The sequence below is a fragment of the Fringilla coelebs genome (assembly GCF_963513975.1).
Source record: "Fringilla coelebs genome assembly, chromosome: 1".
NCBI lineage: Eukaryota > Metazoa > Chordata > Aves > Passeriformes > Fringillidae > Fringilla > Fringilla coelebs.
The window spans coordinates 121,457,243-121,477,730 of record NC_140028.1 but is presented as its reverse complement, the minus strand read 5'-3'; the positions used below and the strand labels follow the sequence as shown (position 1 = coordinate 121,477,730).

At 41.2% G+C, this 20,488-nt stretch overlaps 1 protein-coding gene across 4 annotated transcripts in view; it reads right to left on the bottom strand.

Moving 5' to 3' along the window:
- Positions 1-13,869: 13,869 nt before the first annotated feature.
- The window catches only part of HYCC1 (hyccin PI4KA lipid kinase complex subunit 1), a 43,171-nt gene continuing 36,552 nt past the window's right edge, over positions 13,870-20,488 (bottom strand). The window contains exons 11-12 of one of the 4 annotated variants that reach the window (XM_084222587.1): positions 19,207-19,421; positions 18,106-18,255 (exon numbers count right to left, since the gene is read on the bottom strand). In XM_084222587.1, the coding sequence (XP_084078713.1) occupies positions 18,241-18,255; positions 19,207-19,421 (230 nt within the window). In that variant the 3' untranslated portion in view covers positions 18,106-18,240. Of the gene's footprint in view, positions 19,422-20,488 lie in introns of all 4 variants that reach the window. The other 3 variants (XM_084222586.1, XM_084222584.1, XM_084222585.1) reach the window with 3 other exon arrangements.

The following is a 20,488-nucleotide window of genomic DNA, read 5'->3' as shown; positions in this document are numbered from 1 at the left end:
TTAGATATTTTAGAGAGATTATGAATTCTAATAAAAGGGCATCACTACTGTCTACAGCAGTTGTAGTGATCTGTAGCAGCAAAGCAAAGGAAGATGTGAGTTAAGAATGAATGAAAATGTGTAAAAGCAGCAGCAGGTGCAGCAGAACAGAGGGTTAAAAGGATGGACACTTCTTAACACAGAAAACCACGCCCAGCAGAAAAGTTAAGGAATTGCTCTGTTTATGTCAAGGTCAAAAGAAAAGAGGCACAACACAGATGACCTGTCAGCAAAAGACCCAGGATCCTGATCCCAGGAGGATGGAACCAAGGCTGCAGCGTCAGATACGCCTTGCCTTTCCTGTTATCCTGCCTGGAAAACACGTGTTGAAAACAGGGAAAAACAGGCAATGGGCAGTATCCTGGCCTATCATTTGTGGAGAACAAAGTAAACAGGAATCTGAGGTAAAAGATGCCAGCTGATTCCTCCTAAGGGGAATGACAGATCTGTCCAGAAACCACTTTGCAGTCCCTAGTCAAGAGCTTGTAGTGAGGGCATGGCAGCAGCATTCCCATTCCTTTGTGTCAAGCACAGGGGATCCTGGCCAGGCCACTCGGACTCCCTGAGCTGGGGATCAAGAATATACAAGTGTCAGAGTGCCAGAAAATTAATTCTACAGCAGAATGAGTGTGAGTGCATAAAATCAACTTGCTTAAAGATTTTGTTAATAAATACCTTTCATAAGATCTCACGCTGAACTTTCTCACACTGATTCCTGTGTTACAGCAATTTCCCACTGTTACACACTTGAACAGTCAAGCTTGCTGAAGACCATATCATAATTCCTCAACAGACAGAGGGACAGAGCTGCTCATGACTTGCTCTAATTCTTACATTCCTTCCTAGATGTGGCATAGTAACAAACCCTGTGGCAATTTATCTACAGGTACTTAGATGATAATTTCTCTTAGAGCTTTTCCAGGAGGTTGGTTTGTCCAACACAGATGGATTTTGTACAGCATTTCAATGACATGGAATTTAAGCCTCGTTGTGGAAACCCATGCACTACTGGAGTAAAATAATCATCGAATCATAGCTGAGTAGTTATTGATAAAAAACAAATTACTCCATGGAAAGCCACATGAAAAAACAAAGAGTTAGAAAGAAAGTGAAGGAGGAAGGCTGAAAAAGTGTTCTGTAAGAACTGAACAATGAAAATGAGGAAATAATGTGTTGGCCTGATACAAGGACAATATGGACTTAGCCAGAGTCATAGTATTACTCAAAGTTGGTAGGACATGTGAATAATGCCTTCCAACACCCCACACTATTCTGGATCTCTAGTGCCAAAAAGGAGACTGCTAGAAGGGCTCAGTTACAACAAGCCTGGGCTGTAGCATGCAGAAAGGGAGATTAGGATTTGTTTTCTTTCACAGGTTTTGATAGGTTTCACATATCAACTTCTGTAAACAACGAGATTAGGGCAGCAGACTGCATGGCCCTTTGCATCTCCCAGTAAAAACCTCATGGAGAAATAAATATCTTTGTCCTTCTCCCTCACCATAGTAACACTAAAATAAGCTACAATATGTATATCCATTTACCTTGTCAGCCAGATGTCTGAGGCTCAAAGTCCTTGTGTTAAGTACTGCAAAAGCCTTTTCCCAGAGGACTAATCAGATGTTACCTGGGAGCTGGCTGTTTTTGATCTTTTGATGTTTGTTCTGACACAATTATATATTTATTGTTGCACATTTATTTTGCAGAAAGTAGAAAGTCTGCTGGTAGCTCACCAGCCAGTTGGCCCCTGCTGTAACATTGAGCTGGTCTTTCTAAATATATTGAGAATGTTCCAGCTGCTAATTTAGCGAGGACTGGTGACTTGTTCAGTGCTGCCTGAAAGAGCTGCTCCCTTCACAGCAACTGAAAGGAAAGAGGGCAGGTGCTGTAAGGAATTGATGCTACTTAGAGATCAATGCCTGGCAATGCTAACCTGATAAGTGTGACATCTTTGAGACACTAAGTTTGTGTCCAAACATTCAAATGTTTTATCATTATTGACATCACAAACAGGATTTTCTATCCAAGTAAAATGTCTTAAATCCAGCAGTCTCATAATTTTCCTGTCTGGAATACCTCTAGATCTATAGAGCTCAAAAGCAGAAATTCTCTCTGTATTTCTTCTCTTACAATCCATCCCAGAAGGCTTGCCAAGCTTCTGCCTTCATACATATTTGGCACTCAAATCAAAAAATAAGCTCTGGGGAGGGGGAAAGCCTGGTTGCTAATAACTGCATCTGCCACACAATAAACTACGTATTTGAGGGGTGAAAAAAGGGATGTGCAAAAATAGATTTAAACTCAGTTTGCTCCCTCACACAGCTGGACCAGGGTAAGTGACCTGAGGGATAGTCTCAGTTGACTACCAAGACCTGCTGGAGGAAGGAGATGACCTGACTGGAAGATGTCCAGCCTAGGCTGTGGTGACAAAAGCTGCCTCTCTGGGGGTACCCAGGACTCCCGTGCTCATAGCTGACAACATCAACTTCTGACTTGTCAGGCAGAACAAGTCACCAGAGCCCAGCACAATGAATAATCCACTTGCTAGATCATCTTCAAGGATAAAGAGTCTTAATTTGGGCATTATTAAATTACAGAGCTTCGAAATTACACTGCTGAAATTAAATTAAGCTGTGAAAGCAGCCAGGCACTGGGTACTGACAGTAATTCAGCCACGCCACAAGCGCTCAGTCTCAGTTCTGCTGCAGCTCCATAGTAGGCAGCAAGGCAATAACCAGGAGATTGAAAAAAGAGGTGCATGAGCCGCTGCCAAAATGTAATGAGCTCTCATTCAGCTGTGTAACAGCTGTTTTAAAGGCATTACATAAGCATTTTCATTAAAATATAAAGCTCATTGGAAAACCCTAAAAAGAAAAAAAGCCTCCTGAACCTGCGTGCATAGAAGCACAATGTAAAGAGACTGGCCCAGGCATCACTTGCAAATGAAGCTCAGACTATCAAATCTCCAAGATGAGGCACATGCTGAGGAAAAGTTTTGGTGTGTTACTCTGGCTAGAGAGGGAAAGGGTGCTCTATCATCTGCTCATTGGTGCACGGTAAATACTGCTTTGGTTTTAATTAAGTGCAAGAGAGAAATCTGAGGGGAGCTGACTGAAAGGCTGGCACCTCTGACGGTTGTCTTGTGAAGTTTTATATGACAGCAATACAAAAAGAGTCACGGGCAGATCTTTGACCATGAGGGCAGAATTCAGCTGCATGCACAGTATTTGCAAGCAGTCAGGAGAGGACAGGAGATGGAATAGGATCATAGAATCATAGAACAGTTTGGTTTGGAAGGAACTGTACAGATTTCCTAGTTCCGACCCCTCTGCTATAGGCAGGGATGCCTTCCACTAGACCAGGCTCCTCAAAGTCCCATCCAACCTCACTGAGATAATTTCTACTATGTATTTTTTATACAACACATAGACAAACGATGAAAAAGACACATACTAGTGCTTCTGGCATGCTTTCCTTGTAGAAGTCCCATTTAAGAACAGAGCATTCTAAAATGCTGGCATTTCTATGTAAGAAAATCTCATGTTTCCTCCCAGCCCTGTATAGATGGCAAGTGTTTCTCTGATTGTAAGGTCATGATTAGGTCTAGCAGGTGAAATACAAAACATTAGAAAAATCACAGTGCTGTTCAACAAGCAACTCTGTCTGCCCTGACTAGTCCAGTGAGAGGACACTGAAATTATGGAATAAATGCCTTGACACCCAAACTATAGAATACCTTTAAACAGTGGGATAGGCTCCCTTCCTCCAGAGACAGGTTTGCACTACTGTCAGAAACTCTGGTTTGTTCTCACTCACCTCAGGGCAGCTGAGTTTCTGTTAACACAGAAGGTGAAAAGTCTGATAAACGCTGTTAGAAGACCATCTTATCTGAAAACATGCAGTTCATCATGCAAGGAGGACAAACAAATTCCATTTACCTCGAGCTGTAACACTTTGATGTCTGTGTAGGCTGCCAGTGGTATCAGGGCTGTTGGGTCTTTTTTGGTTCTTCGATGGAGATATTCCATTTTCCTCCTTCACACGAATCATAAATGGTAGCAGCTCCTTATGCAGAAGGACTCCTTATTTCTTACACTGCAAAACACCCTTTGAGTAAAAGGGAGAAGATGGAATGGTATTTTTGTTTCTGCCTGAAAAAGCAGATCCATACCATAACTACGCAGACAAATGCAGAAAGTGGGGTGTATAAACACATTTTCAACTCAAATGCCAACATTTCTGGGCACGCTGCCGCAAACAGTCTGGTGTTTGAGTAGATACCAGCTCTTTGATAGATTTCTGCACTTAGAGAAGTAAAAGTGCCTCTCAGAAGTGCCATTCATCTTGGACCTTTGGAGCAGAGAGACCCAGAATGGCACTCACTTGCTTTTCTGCTCGTGTGTTCCTAAGAGGGCCAAGGTGAGAGGGAGAAACCCAAGGTTTGGTCAAATCAGAGAGGGCTCTTATGCCATAGAGGCACACATGGCTGATACACCTTTTGAGCAGACACCATGTGTATGACTGAAAGATGCATCCAGAGATGCTCCAAAACCAGCACCACAGCACTAAAGACAAGGCCTAGGACCAAACAGAGCAAGCCACCAGAGAAGCTCAGAGCTTGTATGCTGAAAGCTCTGGTTCCCTGAGGCATCTCAGTGTTGGCCTGGAAAAACAAATTTGAAAGCCATTGACTTTCAAGTAATAATCACACAGAATCACAGAATCACAAAATTTCTAGGTTGGAAGGGACCTTTAAGATCATCGAGTCCAACCCATGTTCTAACAGTTCAACTAGGTCATGGCACTAAGTGCCACATCCCGTCTTTTTTTGAACACATCCAGGGATGGTGACTCCACCACCTCCCTGGGCAGATGATTCCAGTATTTGATCACTCTTTCTGCATGTAAGTGATGTTCTTCTAGGAAACTATAGACCTAAAATCAGGTTTAAGGTAGGTGCAATAAAAACCCAGTCTAAGATGAAGGGGGACATTCTTCTCCCACAGGTGTCAACACTGCCACTCTTACTGAATTCTTACTGAATTCAGAAGTCAAGATGTTTGCTGATAGAATACAGAGCATCCACCTTCATTCCAGGCAAGTGGAAATATTTTGAAAGGATGTTGGAGCCTCCCATGAAGTGCTGTGAATAGTGACAGAAGAAAGCAATACTGTAGCTGATCTACTGAAATCAGATCAATGCTGTGCTCTGCTTTTGGAGCAAGCTTTTCTGGCTGCAGCTGTCACCAGGAGGAAGTGGCATCAAAGGCTCTAGTCTAAGTGGGCAAAGCATTATTACCCTCTAATCTTCCTTTAATTTTTTGTCCATGCTTTGGAGTCCTCAATGTAAGTGCATGCAGATATTCAGGCAGATACCCAATTCCCTATTGTCCAGACACAGGTGAATAAATGAAGGTTTAAAGTAGCGTGCTTTCTCCTGCAGGTGAGGGTACTGGATACGTTATCTTCAAACAACTAAATGTTGTAAAGACTCAACTCCCTTTTTCAACATGTTTCTCACTTTTTTTTTTCTGTTATTAGGGAAGAAAAATGATTAAACACACTGGCTGATGCACAGTCTAATAAACTGGACTAATAATGGTTTTCCTGCCATCAGAAAGCATGATATTTTTCCATCCCATTTTCCAACCTGAAGCAGAATGGAAGAGATAATCAATCTGTGTTGGAAAGTGCCTCCCTTTCACTGTTAGCCAGACCAGCTTCATTAAGCCTCCTTCTCTACCATGCTGAATTGCTCTTCTTACCTCATACACATTGTTAGATTCTGCCTGAGCCTCACAGATGAAAAGTGCTTACTCAGGGGAAACTTTGAAGAATATTTGGCAATGCATATTGCTTATTACCTTTTTTTTTAACTGTGATAATTATATCACCACCTCCAGTTCCAGGGGCTGCAGGTTATGGGTTTGGGTTCTATTGTACCCAACACTCAGCCTCTGAGTTTTAAGGATTTGTCTTCATTCCCACGGTCATTTGTGGTATCTGAACCTATACAGGCCAGTCCTTGAGCCTGAAAATCCATCAGGACAGGAGAGACAGAGGATCAGTTTCTATGGGACACTAATTTGAAAACCACGCTTGGTTTCTAAGCAGTGTTTTAGAGCAGGCACAAGTAAACTATCAAATGGACAATAAACTTTTGAGAAAAGCCGTCCTTTAGACAACTCTGCATTTTTTAGTGGACAACCAAAGCTGTTAAAGATTAAAAGCATTCAATTTCCAGATACCCAGGAACATTAAAACAGTTTCAGGCAGCTCTGCTTAGTTTCAGGGAATCTACAGAAAAATTGCACTTGGCAATAGCACTCTTCTCAGTAATTCTGTGCCTGGTCCCAGGAGATCCTTCTGCCACTTCATCTCTTTTGTTTTGGTTTCAGTCCAAAGAAGGGCAGTGAAGCTGGTAAGTGGTCTAGGACACAAATCTCACAAGGAGCAGCTGAGGGAGATGAGGGGGGTTTACCCTGGAGAAAATGAAGCTCAGAGGGGACCTTATTGCCCTCCAGAGTGAAGGTGGGGGCCAGTCCCTTCTCTCAGGTGACAGGTGACAGGACAAGAGGAAATGGCCTCAGGCTGTATCAGGGGAGGTGTGGATAGGGTATTAGAAAAAAATTCTTCCCTGAAAGGGCTGTCAAGCATTGGAACAGGCTGCACAGGGAAGTGGTGGAGTCACCATCCCTGGAGGTACTCAAAAGATATATAGATGTGGCTCCTGGGAACATGGTTTGGTGGTGGGCTTGGCAATGTTAGGTTAGTGCTTGGATTCAGCGATCTGAAAGATTCTTTCCAACCTCAATGATTCTTTAGTTTTTTTACATCTATTTACCACTCAAAAATCAGAGTAATACAATGTACTATACATATGTTAGATTCTGGTTGGATATATAGCCTAATTTTAATTCCTATACTTTGAATGAAGATTAATTTTATGCAAAACTGAAAGCAGTCACCTCTCTGTAAGGCATTTAGCACAGGGGTATAGCAGCTCCAGCTCCTCCAATGCAGTGATCAATAACAGTGACACGTTACTCTTATGCCACAGCAAGTGACATATGGCCATGTAGCTGCACATTATAATTAACCACTGATTAACAACAGAAAGAGGATTGACTGTTACATTCAATTAACTTGCCTTCCTTTCAGCTGATGAGCAGCTGAGTGCTGAACATTTAATACACTTTTTGCAAATTTCCTTCTCTGCAAGTATTATAATTGCAGTAATTAGCACAGATCACATATGACAGCAAAACTCTCATTTCACCTATACAATGCAGCAGCTTAGAAAAAGTTAGGTTTTATCTGTTTTATTAATTAACTAACCAGTATTTCTCTTCTACCACAAATTCTCATAGAATTCCATGTAGTTTTTCAGATAATTCAGTCAACTTCTAGATAACTCTACAGAAAAATTTCCCAAGAGATATGATCGGGGTTGTCATTAATTGATGGCAGTCACATGTACATCTCCAAAGAGGTACATCTGTGTACCTGTGTGAAAAATGATCCAGGTGTCTCACATTTGATGTTAAATGAGTTGGTATTTTCTCTCATGCTGTTTCCTTTCCTTTGGACTGTATATTAGTCCATAGGAAAAAAGCTGCCAAGGTACCCTCAACCTCCTTTTTTACTTTCTGTTTTCCATATGGTGGCCTGCTCGTATTCTCTAATAAGGTCTTGATGTTTTATTTGACTTGACATTTTGATTTGCCTGTCAGAATAGTGTAGAGGTTAGAAGTAGTGACTGGCAAGATTAGAGAGGAGTTTATGCTGGCTAATAACCTGCCCACTGAGCAGATATTGAGAAATTCGAGCAAAAGTTGTCAAGCCAGATCACACTTCTGACAAAAGGACCCACAAAATGCCTTCAGAACTGTAACCCTGCTGAGCTTCATGTCATCCATTTCGGCAAGGAAAGGCACCAAGAAAAAGGTTAATGCAAGTACTTTGTATAGCACAGTCCCACAAACCTCAAGGAAATGTTATCTGCTGTGGTAACTGAGAGCAGATCAGGCACTGACCTTGTGAGTCACCAGGTTGTTCCTCCTGGCATTACAAGTCCCCTCTGTTCAGAGGGTGGTGCCGCGGCAGGGCAGCGGCGGGGTCACCGTGGTGCCTGCCCGGGGAATGGAGATCGGCTCGGGCTGTGCCTGCCCAGGGAATGGTGCTCGGCTGTGCCTGCCCAGGGAATGGTGCTCGGCTGTGCCTGTGCCTGCCCAGGGAATGGTGCTCGGCTGTGCCTGCCCAGGGAATGGTGCTCGGCTGTGCCTGCCCAGGGAATGGTGCTCGGCTGTGCCTGTGCCTGCCCAGGGAATGGTGCTCGGCTGTGCCTGCCCAGGGAATGGTGCTCGGCTGTGCCTGTGCCTGCACAGGGAATGGTGCTCGGCTGTGCCTGTGCCTGCCCAGGGAATGGTGCTCGGCTGTGTCTGCCCAGGGAATGGTGCTCGGCTGTGCCAGCCCAGGGTGCCCAACCTCCCGCTGGCATTTCCGAGGGGCAGCGCTGAGTGACACCGACCACAGGAACACCTTTGCCTTCGGATCTCCATCACCCTGTCCTTGTACTGACTGGCCATGGGGTGGCAATGTCAATCTTGTAGAAAATACTTTCTTACACTTGCTTCCTGCTCCTACCCCTTTGTTTTTTCCCTTGTTCTCTACCTATTGTGAAGGAATCTGTACTTACATTTTTATTTCCTTGCAGAAGTTGAATTCTGCTTTTTCTTCTAGCAGTAGTTCACCACGAAGACTTTCTGATCCCACTAGGCTAGACATTCTCTTCTGCTCCTTCTTCTTTCAGTTCCTTGCAGGTGCTCAAGTATATTCCTTAAATTAATTTTATGTCAAATGGCAACTTTCCACACAATTTTCCTCTCATTCTTAAGGTGGCAAATGCCAGAGACTCTGTCCTTTGGCTAAATCTTTGAGCATTTCATTTTGTGCTTTCCAAAAGGTACCAGCCACACATTTCTTGACAGCAAAGCATGACAAGAAAATCAGCAGCACTTTAAGTGATGTAAAAGGGTGCAGCCACCACTGCTGCCCACACGTGTTCTAGTCCCGTGGTAGGTTGTTTCAGGACTAAATTCTCTGTATTTGTTACTGGGGTAGCTCCAGCACTTCGCTTCCTCTCCAAGAAGGAAGCAGAGGCAGGGAAGGGGCAAAATCCCACAGCACGAGTTCTGCCTGATGAGAAGATGCCTGTGCTAGCAGCCAGCTGGGAGCCAGGGGAGAAGAGATTTCTTCCAAAAGCTCTCAGCTTCATGTGTATCTCATTTTGTGCAGTTTCTTCATTCATACAAAAGTGCCCCCAGAAACAGGCAGAGAGGAAGTGACATTTTGAGCTGCTCTTGAAGCTTCTGGTTTCGCCTCCCATTCACCTCCTTCCCCACAGCTCAGTACAAAGTGTGCTTTGTCTGACACGTTCCTCCTTTCAAGCATGAAACAGAACTATCCCTCAGCCCCTGTGCTGTACACTGCCTACCCTTGTTGGAGTAGGAAGGAATAATTACAGGGATTATGAACGTGGTACTGAATGTCAAGGCATATCAAAACTGTTCAGTATCTCAAGAGCAAATCGAGATTCTTCCAAGGGGCTGCTTTTCTGCCTGAAATTGAATTACAGCATCAAGTGCCTTATAAGTAGATCTACCTAGTAACTAATTTTGTTGGTGTATTTAAGAAGTTACTCATCTCACCACTACCAGAATGTATCAAAACTCTTTGTGCTGCCAAACATCTCCATATCTCATCCAGCATGGCTCCTCAGGTACAGTAACACCCTGTCACCCATGGAGAATGGGGCAGACACGTTGTGCTGCAGTCTCTATCACACGTGCCAGGTTTGATGAAAAAGGTGGGTGATGCAGTCTGGATCTTGGAGAAACCCATTGCTCACCAATTTCTTATTAGTCCATAAGCACACTTTATTTTGTGCAGTGATGCCAAAGCAGGCAACTAGCAGGAATTGTTCAATGTTTTTGTAGCATGGCTTCCAATGCTGGCAGCAGGAAAAAGCAAATTCCCACAGATAGCCAAGGAAGCTTAAAGATATTAATTTGTTGCAGTGTGCAAGACAGTCAAGGAGCTCTTTCCCAACCTAAATAGTTAAGAATCAAGATTTGTCAGAGGACTTAGCTAGAGCTGAACATGTATCATCCACTTATAAGGAAGCATCCTTGCTGCTATTCCACCTTAAAATTCAAAAGCATTACATACTTTTAAGTGGGATCATAAAGCAAGAATAGCAGAAATGAGAATGATAGAGATTTGTGCTCTATTTCTTTCCTCTTTCCCTACTTTAGACATTTGAAAATGGTTGAAAATGCAACTACTTCATGATTAGTCATAAATCTGAACAGATGCAGTTTGAATCCTAAATCCCAGCACCTGTCCACATTATTTCAAGCTGATCTTTACAGCCTGGCCTGAGAACCACTAAACCAGATCTATTCTTCCTAGACATCTGCCTGCTTGTAAGGCCTTTAGTAAAGGGGACAGCTGCTGACATTCAGAGCTCTGCTGAAGCCACTGAGGCTGTGCTAAAGCATCTTTGGGCTTAATTCAGCAAGAAAGGGAATGCAGGGATTCAATTCAGTCAGAATCAGAAGGAAAGCAGCAATGCTAAGCCAGTTGTTCGGGGTGAGAAGGGAGGAAGACATGGGATAAACACCTGGTGGGGGTCAGAAAGGATTTTCCTAGCTCAGGATGTCCTGAATTGGTTTGACAGTGCCTGCATCTTTCTCAAGTCAATACAGGGAGAGATGAAATCAGTAGTTTTGCTAAAGAGCAGTTGGATTGGTATTTTCTAATGGCTGAAATGAGCAAAATAAATCCCAATGAACTAACAAGTAAACTAAATATCAATGATGCTACCTTGTGAAAGTAGTTCTACTGATTTATTATAACACATTTCTTACACACCAACATTTGAGGGGCAAGACAGTCTGCTGAAAGATGACATTTGGCATGACAGTTGGTTCACAAAATGTTATCATATACAATACTATCCTGATTCCCTCCCAGTTATTAACAAAGCCTGAACTGCAGGTTGTTAACAATAATGAAAACACAATGCATTTTACCAACTAAAAGATTAAAAGGAAAAAAATAGGAATATTGTGATTTTTAAAAAACGAAAACATCTTTAAGGAGTAACTTCAAGAGCCTTTCAAATCAATTTACTGCTGGCAGATAAAACCACAAGTAAAATACATGAGTGACAATAGAACCTGTCACTGCCTAGCTACATCTGCTTTACATGGTATCCTAGGTCACTGACACCAGTGCTGGTCCAAGGTTTTGCCAGCTCCAGCAGTATCCATGGCAGTACTACAATCTCCATGCCTTGAGAGCTGAAGAGGAAAACAATATGTGTAAAATACACACACACACACGTTTTATATGTAATTTTTAAATTAGTGATTCAGTGGAATCAAAAATTATGTACAAGAGAATGTAGTGACATGACAAGGGGTAATGGATTCAAACTGAGAGTAAGTTTACATCAGGAAAAAATTCTTTACTGTGAGAGTGGTGAGGCAGTGGAATTGGTTGCCCCAAGAAGCTGCAGATGCCTCACCCCTGGAAGTGTTCAAGGCCAGGTTAGATGGGGCCCTGGCCTAGTGAGTGGCATCCCTGCCCATGGCAAGGGAACTGAAACCAGATGATCTTTAAGGTCCTTTCCGACCCAAACCATTTTGTGATTCTGTGATTTCATGCATGAAGAAAGTATCTTTGCAGAGAAAGCACTGAACATTCATTATTCTGGTTGCCTATTTGTATTGCAGAAATTACATCCACACCAAGGACTTCTTACACCAACACGTGACACACCTTCACTTACTTGGTTGTGCCTCGTGGAGGCAGACACTGACATTTCTTATCCCCTCTGAAGTGTGCCCTCTCACAGCACAAAACCTACCCTCAGACTCCAGACCAAGCAAGTCTGTGTGGGGGACTGCCAGGATTAGTCAGCACTACTGATGAGAACAACAAGCAGGCAGCTTGTCAGAGGCGCTGTGTGACTCAGAGTGACTTCCACGAGTCCTTCCGCACCATTACATTTCTGCATTGTCCCGCACATGGAGAGTCACAGATGACTAAACACCACCTTATTTTAGGAACCAAGCCAACCAAGCCAGCACTGTGCCATGTGAGGGCTCGTTTCACAAAGGCTTCTGGAGTTTCACAGTGACATTCTTCCCACTACCTTGAATTAGCAGGTGTATTTATTACCTGGCAGCTGTGGGCTGGGAGAAAACCCCCATACTGAATTCATCTTTAATACAGAGCCAGATTAACATAACACATGAAAAACAACTATTACAAGCTCAGCGCAGGCAACCAGCTGTGAAGTCTGTAGGAACAAATGTAATTTCTGTAGCTTGTTACTAATTGCCTGTAACACCTTCATAAACCCCTTTCCCTGTGAATTGTCCAGCAGGCTCTCAGCTATATTCTCATCCTTCAAATACAGGCAGTATTGTGGAGTACCACATTTTGGGAAGAGAAAAGGTCTTGAAATTCATGTTGTCTTTCACTAATCAATAGCTATTCGACCCTGAAACATAAGAGCCCATTTTAAGCACTGCCTTTCACTCACTGTAACTGAAGTTGCAAATCCTACACACTTACAGGACAATCACAGCATCAAGGCTAATTTGTACCTTTTGCAAAGGAAAACTTTTACCTACTCCAAGCTTGAAATCAGATTTTCCTTCTCACTCATTTAAATTATGGGAAATTGAGTTTTGTCCTTTCAAAAGACACAATTAAACACTGACATCTGAAAAAATAGGAAACTATGCAGTGAGATCTCCCACTGCTGCCCTCTACTACAGCTCTTTCCTTCATCCAGGCTTCTCTAGAGCATTACACTAGAGACTACATTTGTAAGGGCAAAGGAAAAAAACTCTGAACTAAATGCAGGATCACAACCCTGGATCTACAAAACAGAGCTTGCCTTGCACAGGAATTTCTCTGCAAATGGCCATGGGAGACCATCCTAGAAAGAAAGGCCCAGGAGATCTGGAGGATGTTCAAGAACCATCTCTTCCAAGTTAAAGAATGGTCTATGGCTATACACAGACAAGCAAGCAGAGGTGGCAGAAAGCATGGAAGCATGAAGCAGGAGCTCCTGACTAGACATGAAAAAGCAGTATACAAGAGGTGGAAGCAAGAGCAGGCAAGCTGGGAAGATGCACCATCCAAGCATGCACAGGTGGGGTTAGGAAAGACAAAGCCTAAATGAAGTGAAATATGGAAGGTGGAAGGCAAGGGAAAAAAGATTTAGCAGAGAAATCATCAGCAACAGAAAGACTAGGGGAAAAAAAGGCACCACAGCTGAGTGGGGCAGAGGAGCTGCTGACAGAAAATGCCAAGGTACTGACTGCCACCTTTGCTTCTGTTGTTACCAGCAAGAACAGCCCCCAGAGCTACCCCAGACAAAGTGCAGATAATGGCTGTGCATCAAACCCCTGTTAATATTCACACCACCAAAACCACCAACCTGCCCAAGGAGTGCTGCTTTACTGACAGGATCACCATCTGCTTCTGCCAGTTTGCAGCTCATCTGCTTAGACTTGCCCTTCACCCATCAGCATTTCTCATCCATGGTGTCCCCTCCTGACAGGGCTGCATTTGCCCTGTTGTACAAAATAAGTATTCAGCATATTTTAAGTAATGCAGTCAACCTTACTATGACTTCTGGATGTGCAGAATGAAAACTGAACAAATATGTAGCTATGTAATGTGTATTTCAACAAAGCCCATAAAGAGGCAAAATTTTCTGCTGTACAAAGTATTTACAAAAGCATACAACTTCAAAAAAAACCAAATTTATTTTACTGCCAAAATTATTAAACACTAAAAAGACAATCTTGTAGCCTATACATTAGGAATGTAAGTTTTCATGTACAATCAAAAGAACACTTCACTGCAAAAAAGGTGAAAAATTGTGTTTCTAAAACAGTGTCACATAATGAGCTGAAGAATGAAAGTGTGGCAGTTGCTTAAATTCAGGTTCTCATGTGAAAGACATACATCTACAGACTGATGCAGATGTTCCACAGACTCCAGGGAATATCAAAATGTGCACATCTAGTCTTAGAAGTAGAATTATACAAATACAAAAGGCAATATATTATACATCTATATACAGCATGGTAAGCCTCAAAGACCAACAAAAAGTACTGGACAATTACATTAGAAATTTCTAGAATTTCTCATAGGAAACCTCCTTAGAGAGAAGTGTGGCTAAAATAGCTCTATTTCTGTACCTTTCCAATTTTTTAGGTAATCAAGGCAATTCAAGACATTTAAATCCATTCAGAAAAGTCACTGCAGCTCTACAGCAAGTGGTTAGAGGCCGTAAACTTTTTGCACAAATGTTACATATTCTCACAATAAAAATAATTCTTCTCAGCTTCAATGAGTTTTGCAAGTGGTGCTGTTCAAAGCCATCCTTGGAAACAGTGGCCTCTGATTTGGAACAGTAAGGTCAGTTATAAACGTCAGCAGTGAAACAACTTCTCTTGTTACAATGTGAGATGATTCACTCCCACATAACATTTTCCCTGCAGAATGGTGCAGCTGTGTGTGTTTGGGATTCATCAGAACTACCCACTCCTGGGCAGACTGTAATACGTGGTGTCTTAATGGGTTTCCTTTACACTGTTAGAAACATCTACTTCTTTAACAAAGATTTTCCATCTGACAGTCTGAAGTGATTGGATAATGCTCAAACCCCCAGAGTTTGACAATTTTAGAAATATCTGCTTCCTGCCCTACTTCCCTCATCACTCTTCCCACCCCTCTCCTAATCCTGCACCATGGATATTTGGTCAACAAATAATTCTGCCCTCACTCTCCCTTGTGCTTTTTGTTGGTTTTTTTTTTTTTAACTTTTCAGTTTTTAAGAAAAGGAAGAAGCACAACTCAAAGTTTTGATACCCAGGAAAGAAATTATTTAGACTCAATCAGTACAAAGCTGAGATGTCAGCTCACAAAAACACACTCATCACTGGGTAAGTTACTCCAGAGACCAATACAAATGTGTTTATAAGAAGCCACATATGTATGGACAGAAAAGTCTTTAGTACCAAGAACCTTTCCTTTTATCATTTTCTCAAAAAAGTATGAAGATTTATGTTATTTCAGTTGTACCAATAAAAGTCTATGTCTTGGGTTCAAGCCAGACCAGCTGGATAAAAGGATAAACAAACTTCATTTCAACACCATTTGGCTTGGAGCCAAGAGTACTGGAAACATTGTGTTACATATCTACACTTTATGGCGTTTTAGATCCTAATTTGAAATCCTAATTATTTAGAGCTAAATCTTCCCAGTATAATAAATATTTTTTATACCAACACCCAGCTTGAAAGAGTGTCTACCATGGAGGTAACAAACAATTATGAATTAAATGAAACAAAGCAAAACCAGCAGAATTCTCAAAAATTCTAGCCCCTCAACACTACCTTGCAACTAATACCATAACAACAAATATTTGTCTACTACAATTTTATTTATCTACTCTAGTTTTATGTCAATTTAAATTACTGCAAATTTTTTCTAATGCCTTCTTTAGATCCTACACTGCAAAAGTGGATTAGGAAACTGCTGTTAGTTTTTCAGGCTATTTCTTTGCAACATCTAGATCAAATTTCAAGGGAAGGAAGAGCTCTACATTCACTGTGTGTAGAGACAACCAATGCCAACCATCAGCTGCCAGCACCCTGCTGCTGGTGGTGGTTATGCATGTCCAGCAGCCAGATGCATTAGTCAATGTGAAACAAATGTCCTGCCTAATATGTATTGCAGAAAAGCCTATAAAAAAGAGGCTAACTTTTCTGCTGTACAAAGTATTTACAAAAACAACCTCAAAGAACCAGTTTTTCTCACTGGTCACTATTAAAAAATAAACAGGGCATATTTGTAGTTTATCCATTAGGAATATAAGTTTTCATGTAAAATTAGGAAAATACTTCACTGTAAAAAGGTGAAGTACTGCATTACTAGAATAGAATGGTGTCACATAACAAAATGAAGAATGAGAAATTGTGGCATACTCCTTGAAATTCAGGCTCTTGGGTAAATATGAACACCCACAGACTGATGGGGTTATTGTGCATACTTTGGTGCATTCTCAGGAATGTATAAATTCAGTCTGTGGTCTTATTAGTACAATTATACAATTTACTTACTCTTTTCATTAATTATCAGCTTATTAATTGCTATAAACCTGAATAACACTTGCTGTTTAAAAGTTACTTGTGCTTCAGTTTAAGTGAAAAGTATCTAAACTTAGCTCCAAGCTAATGGGAAAGTCTACCAGAATTTTAGTGTTTGTTTTTTTACAATGTTCTTGACAATAATGGATTAACAGCTGCAGAAATCTGGACAGTTGGGAGCAGCTATGCCTTAGATCTTCACCCTCCTGCTCCACTCATAATAATATATTGTCTGTTCATCAGCTAATAACTGCTACTGGAGTGGCTTTGTCAGCAACTGCTTCTTCAGATTTCTGCATAAGAAGTTTTAATGTTCATTTTTAATTAAAATCTTAACATTATAAAAGTTTTCAAACTCACTGAAGGCTAAAGGTTAAGTAAAACCTGGGAGAGGTTGCTGGTTTAGAATTTTGAACTAGAAAAATAATAGGTATAAAAACCCTTAGGAATTACAGTGCTACTGATATTTACATTATAGTTCCCCTTTGTGCTTGCAAGTTACTGAAAATACACATCCTTTGGTAGTATTCTCTTAGTCTCAAGCATGAAATTCCCATTAAGCACATTCACACTCCTGATTTGCTTGAGTCAGTGCAAAGGGCTCATATTTCTACATAACATTGGTACACAAGCACATCTCTTTCCCATAGACAATAAAAATACTGATGACTGACTTTTCAGTGAGTAGTTTTAGAACTGATATTTAAGAATCCTAAAGAAAGAGTCTGTCACATAATTTTTAAGCCTTAAGAGTGACTACTACAGCAATTGATAATAATTCCTAGCCACAAGCTCTGCTGCTGTATTACTTTAGGCCCAGTTTCAAGACATACAGATAAACCAAAATGCATCTAAAATTTGATTTATACAGGCATAAAGAAGTATGAACATTGCTACATGTGCTAACTACCAATACATAAGCCACCAAAACACCAAACAATGAAGTGATGCTTCTAGTTTATATTTACATGTAAGCATAGCTCACATGTAAGACAATGTCTGTTCTTACAACGCTCTTCCAAAATTGCATGATGATACTGCAAGACTCCTCCTAAAAAAACTAAGTACTTGCAGTTTTGCCTATGCCAAGTGGAAGACAAAAAGTAGAATCTGGGAGAGTGACTCTATTTGTTCCCACATTGTATATCTGTAAGAAGCCACACACCTTGGCCTGTGACACCCAACCAATTCACACTTGTTCAGCTGGTGAAGGCATAAACTTTCCATGAAGCTGTAAAGATATCAGAAGCTGACTCAAAATAATTATAACTGTTGTCTATTCACTATTACTGTCAAACATGAGCCAAGTAAGAATTTACGGGTTTGAGACTCAACTTATGGCACATTAAGAGCTTAATGTACCAATATCAGGATAAAGTCTCACTAATTTATTCTTTATACTGGCCAATTTAATATCAATCTGTTGACAAAGTTATGCTAATACTAGGAGGTCGCTGCTGATTAGGTTGTTTGCTTAAAATAGGAAGATCTGTTCTTTCTGTTCCATATATCAATTTTTCCTCCTGAAGACTGCAAGCCGAAAACCTGTTTGCCTCTGTACCAGAGACACCACCACGATTATTTGGAACTGGGACACCACTGACCTGTTCAAAGGATTTACTAAACACAGTAGTGGTCGTTCTGGCCAGGCTATGGCTGCCAGGCTTAGGCAGGGACTGACTGGTTGTCAGTGTCAGTCTCTTCAGAGAGACAAGCTCTAGATTCTCACTCATGGCTCTCTGAGTTTGTTTCCGTGATAAATGCTCTCTGCAGGTTTCCCCTTCTTTTTCTTTTCCTCCAGGTTTGCTTCCTCCAGACCTTCGTTGGCTCTTCCCTAAGAGGTTCTTGCTGCTCATGGTGCTGCTGTTAGATAGGGCAGACTGACTTGTACCAGAAGTAGCCCTAGAGTAAAACCCTTCATCGGTTTCAGATACTTCTATCAGTTCTTCTTCAATTGCTAAGTCAGAATTATCTGCATGATAGAAACAGAAATAAAAAATTGAAATTTACTGTCTCACATTCATTGATTTTACATATTGTTCAATTTTGATATTTATAAGCATGAAGCCATAAAGCAGTAAAACAGAGAAGAGAAGACAACGCTTACCTATTCCATGACATTTTGGAATTAAGCTTCATTAGGATATAGAGTTACAGCAGGTAATGTCGCATTAACTACATCAAAAAGCATGCCCCCAATCTCATTTTGTTGTGATTTTGAAGGAAAAAAAATGCAGTCTTGTTAATTCATGCAAGAAATTAGAAACTTAGAGATTAGAAAGTACCATACAGAACATAACAGAAATGTAAATCTTATTTTGAGCAAGTGATCCACTACAGGATTTGGCAAAGCTTGTCAATTACAGAGGTATGTGATCAATGCCCCAGGACACCCTATGGCACCTGCATGTTAAGCAACCCAAGAATGCTTTAGGACTGAAAGGTCACTTTCTGCATCACAGGTCTGGTGGTAAGAGTTGGAAACTCAAGCACAACATGAGATCTGCAGTACACCATGAAAGGCAGAATTTGGGAAGTCTGAGTTACAGAGCAAGATACTTTTAACATCCATTTTGATGGATTTTTCATATCATTGATCACTGGATTTTGTAAACTCTCATAAATATGCTTAATAAATTCAAAGGTATGTTGAGTCTCGGTGTATTTTCTCCAGATTAACTAGTAGATCTCCAGATCTACTTGTAAGTACGTCATCATTGTCTGCGGCACAGACAAAGCTGTGTGCAATACATGCAACTGTGTTATTACACATGCAAGTATATTAACTGCATACTTTAATTCTTGAAACATGCAGCAGTGACCCTTTCAATCAACAGCGGTACCTTACAGTGCAGCTACAAGTGCTCTGCTAAAACTGCACTCTGCCAGATGAGTTTATTCCATCCTCCATCATTTTTCTTACAGATTTTTGCCTCCTGATTTCTGGCATGCCTTTGCTGTCAGTTCTAGGCTCTGTAGCTGTTTCCTGTACTCCCTGTAAATGCTGAACATCATTCTCTGCTAGAGCTCTGCTCTTTTCCCCATTCCCGGTCCTTTCTCCAGCCACACTTGTGACACTAATCTCAGGTATGATAAAGTTGCCCAATTCAGTAGCATCATTACCATTCTCTGGTTGTTCTAGAATTAAAGATGGATAAGAAAAAACAAACAAACAAAATATGTCTGAAACAAAACATGAAACAAAAGCCAATAGATACAGATGATTTAAGCATTATAAATTAAAGCAGATGTACACATATTAACCTCTTGTTAATTAGCAACATTAGCAGGTATGGAATTTTGCTTTATTTCTAAAATCGCAGTCTTCAATCTTCCAGTTATTGTCCTGCATCACATACTGGAAAGGTCCATGCTTGATCTTTCAAAACTGAAATTTCTGAGGATCATGAAATAGATTATCAGAAACCACAGAACAGTTAATAATTCCCTTTTACAACTATATTCTCCATATCACCATGCTAGAGTGAAAGCTACTTTTACAATGAAATGGCATATCAACTTCATATATTATCATTCAAGACTAGAAAATCTACACATACAATGGCACGATGCTGCACCTTGGTCAGCTTGAAAACTAAAGAGTGAAACAACAAAGTCAACTCAAGCACACTTTGATATCCATTTTCTTCCTTCATTTCAAAAAACTATTTTCAACTGGAAAGGTATTTGGATACCCCAGAAAAACTAGTGGAGAAGAGCACCGTGGCACAGAAATTTGACAAGACTAAAAATGCACTAAAAGCGTAGCTCAGAATAAATCTCAAGTGAGTCCCTACTTTATTTGTAATGCAGCTCTTTCAGACCAGAGGATTAAGTAAGGACCACCCAGACCATACTGCCAGTCTGCTACTGCACATGACAGAAGCTGGCAGCACTCTGAACTGACAGTATGAAGACCAAAACCAGAGGAACTTACAATGAGATGATTTTTGACAGTGGCAGCTCTAATGCTCTTTAATTCAAGGGGATCCCCTCTTTCTCCTGTCCCCTCCCTGAAGACTCTCGTGCAGGCACAGTGCCCTTCTAGGTTAGGTGGTTCCAGCACTGGGCTTTTCACTACCATTTGTGCTGTCTGCACTGATCACTACTGAGCCAGAGATGGACATCAATGTCCCCTAGTGTAAGAGCTATCCCTTATTTTACCTGAAAATTCTAATGATCATAACTCTTTCTAACTAATCAAT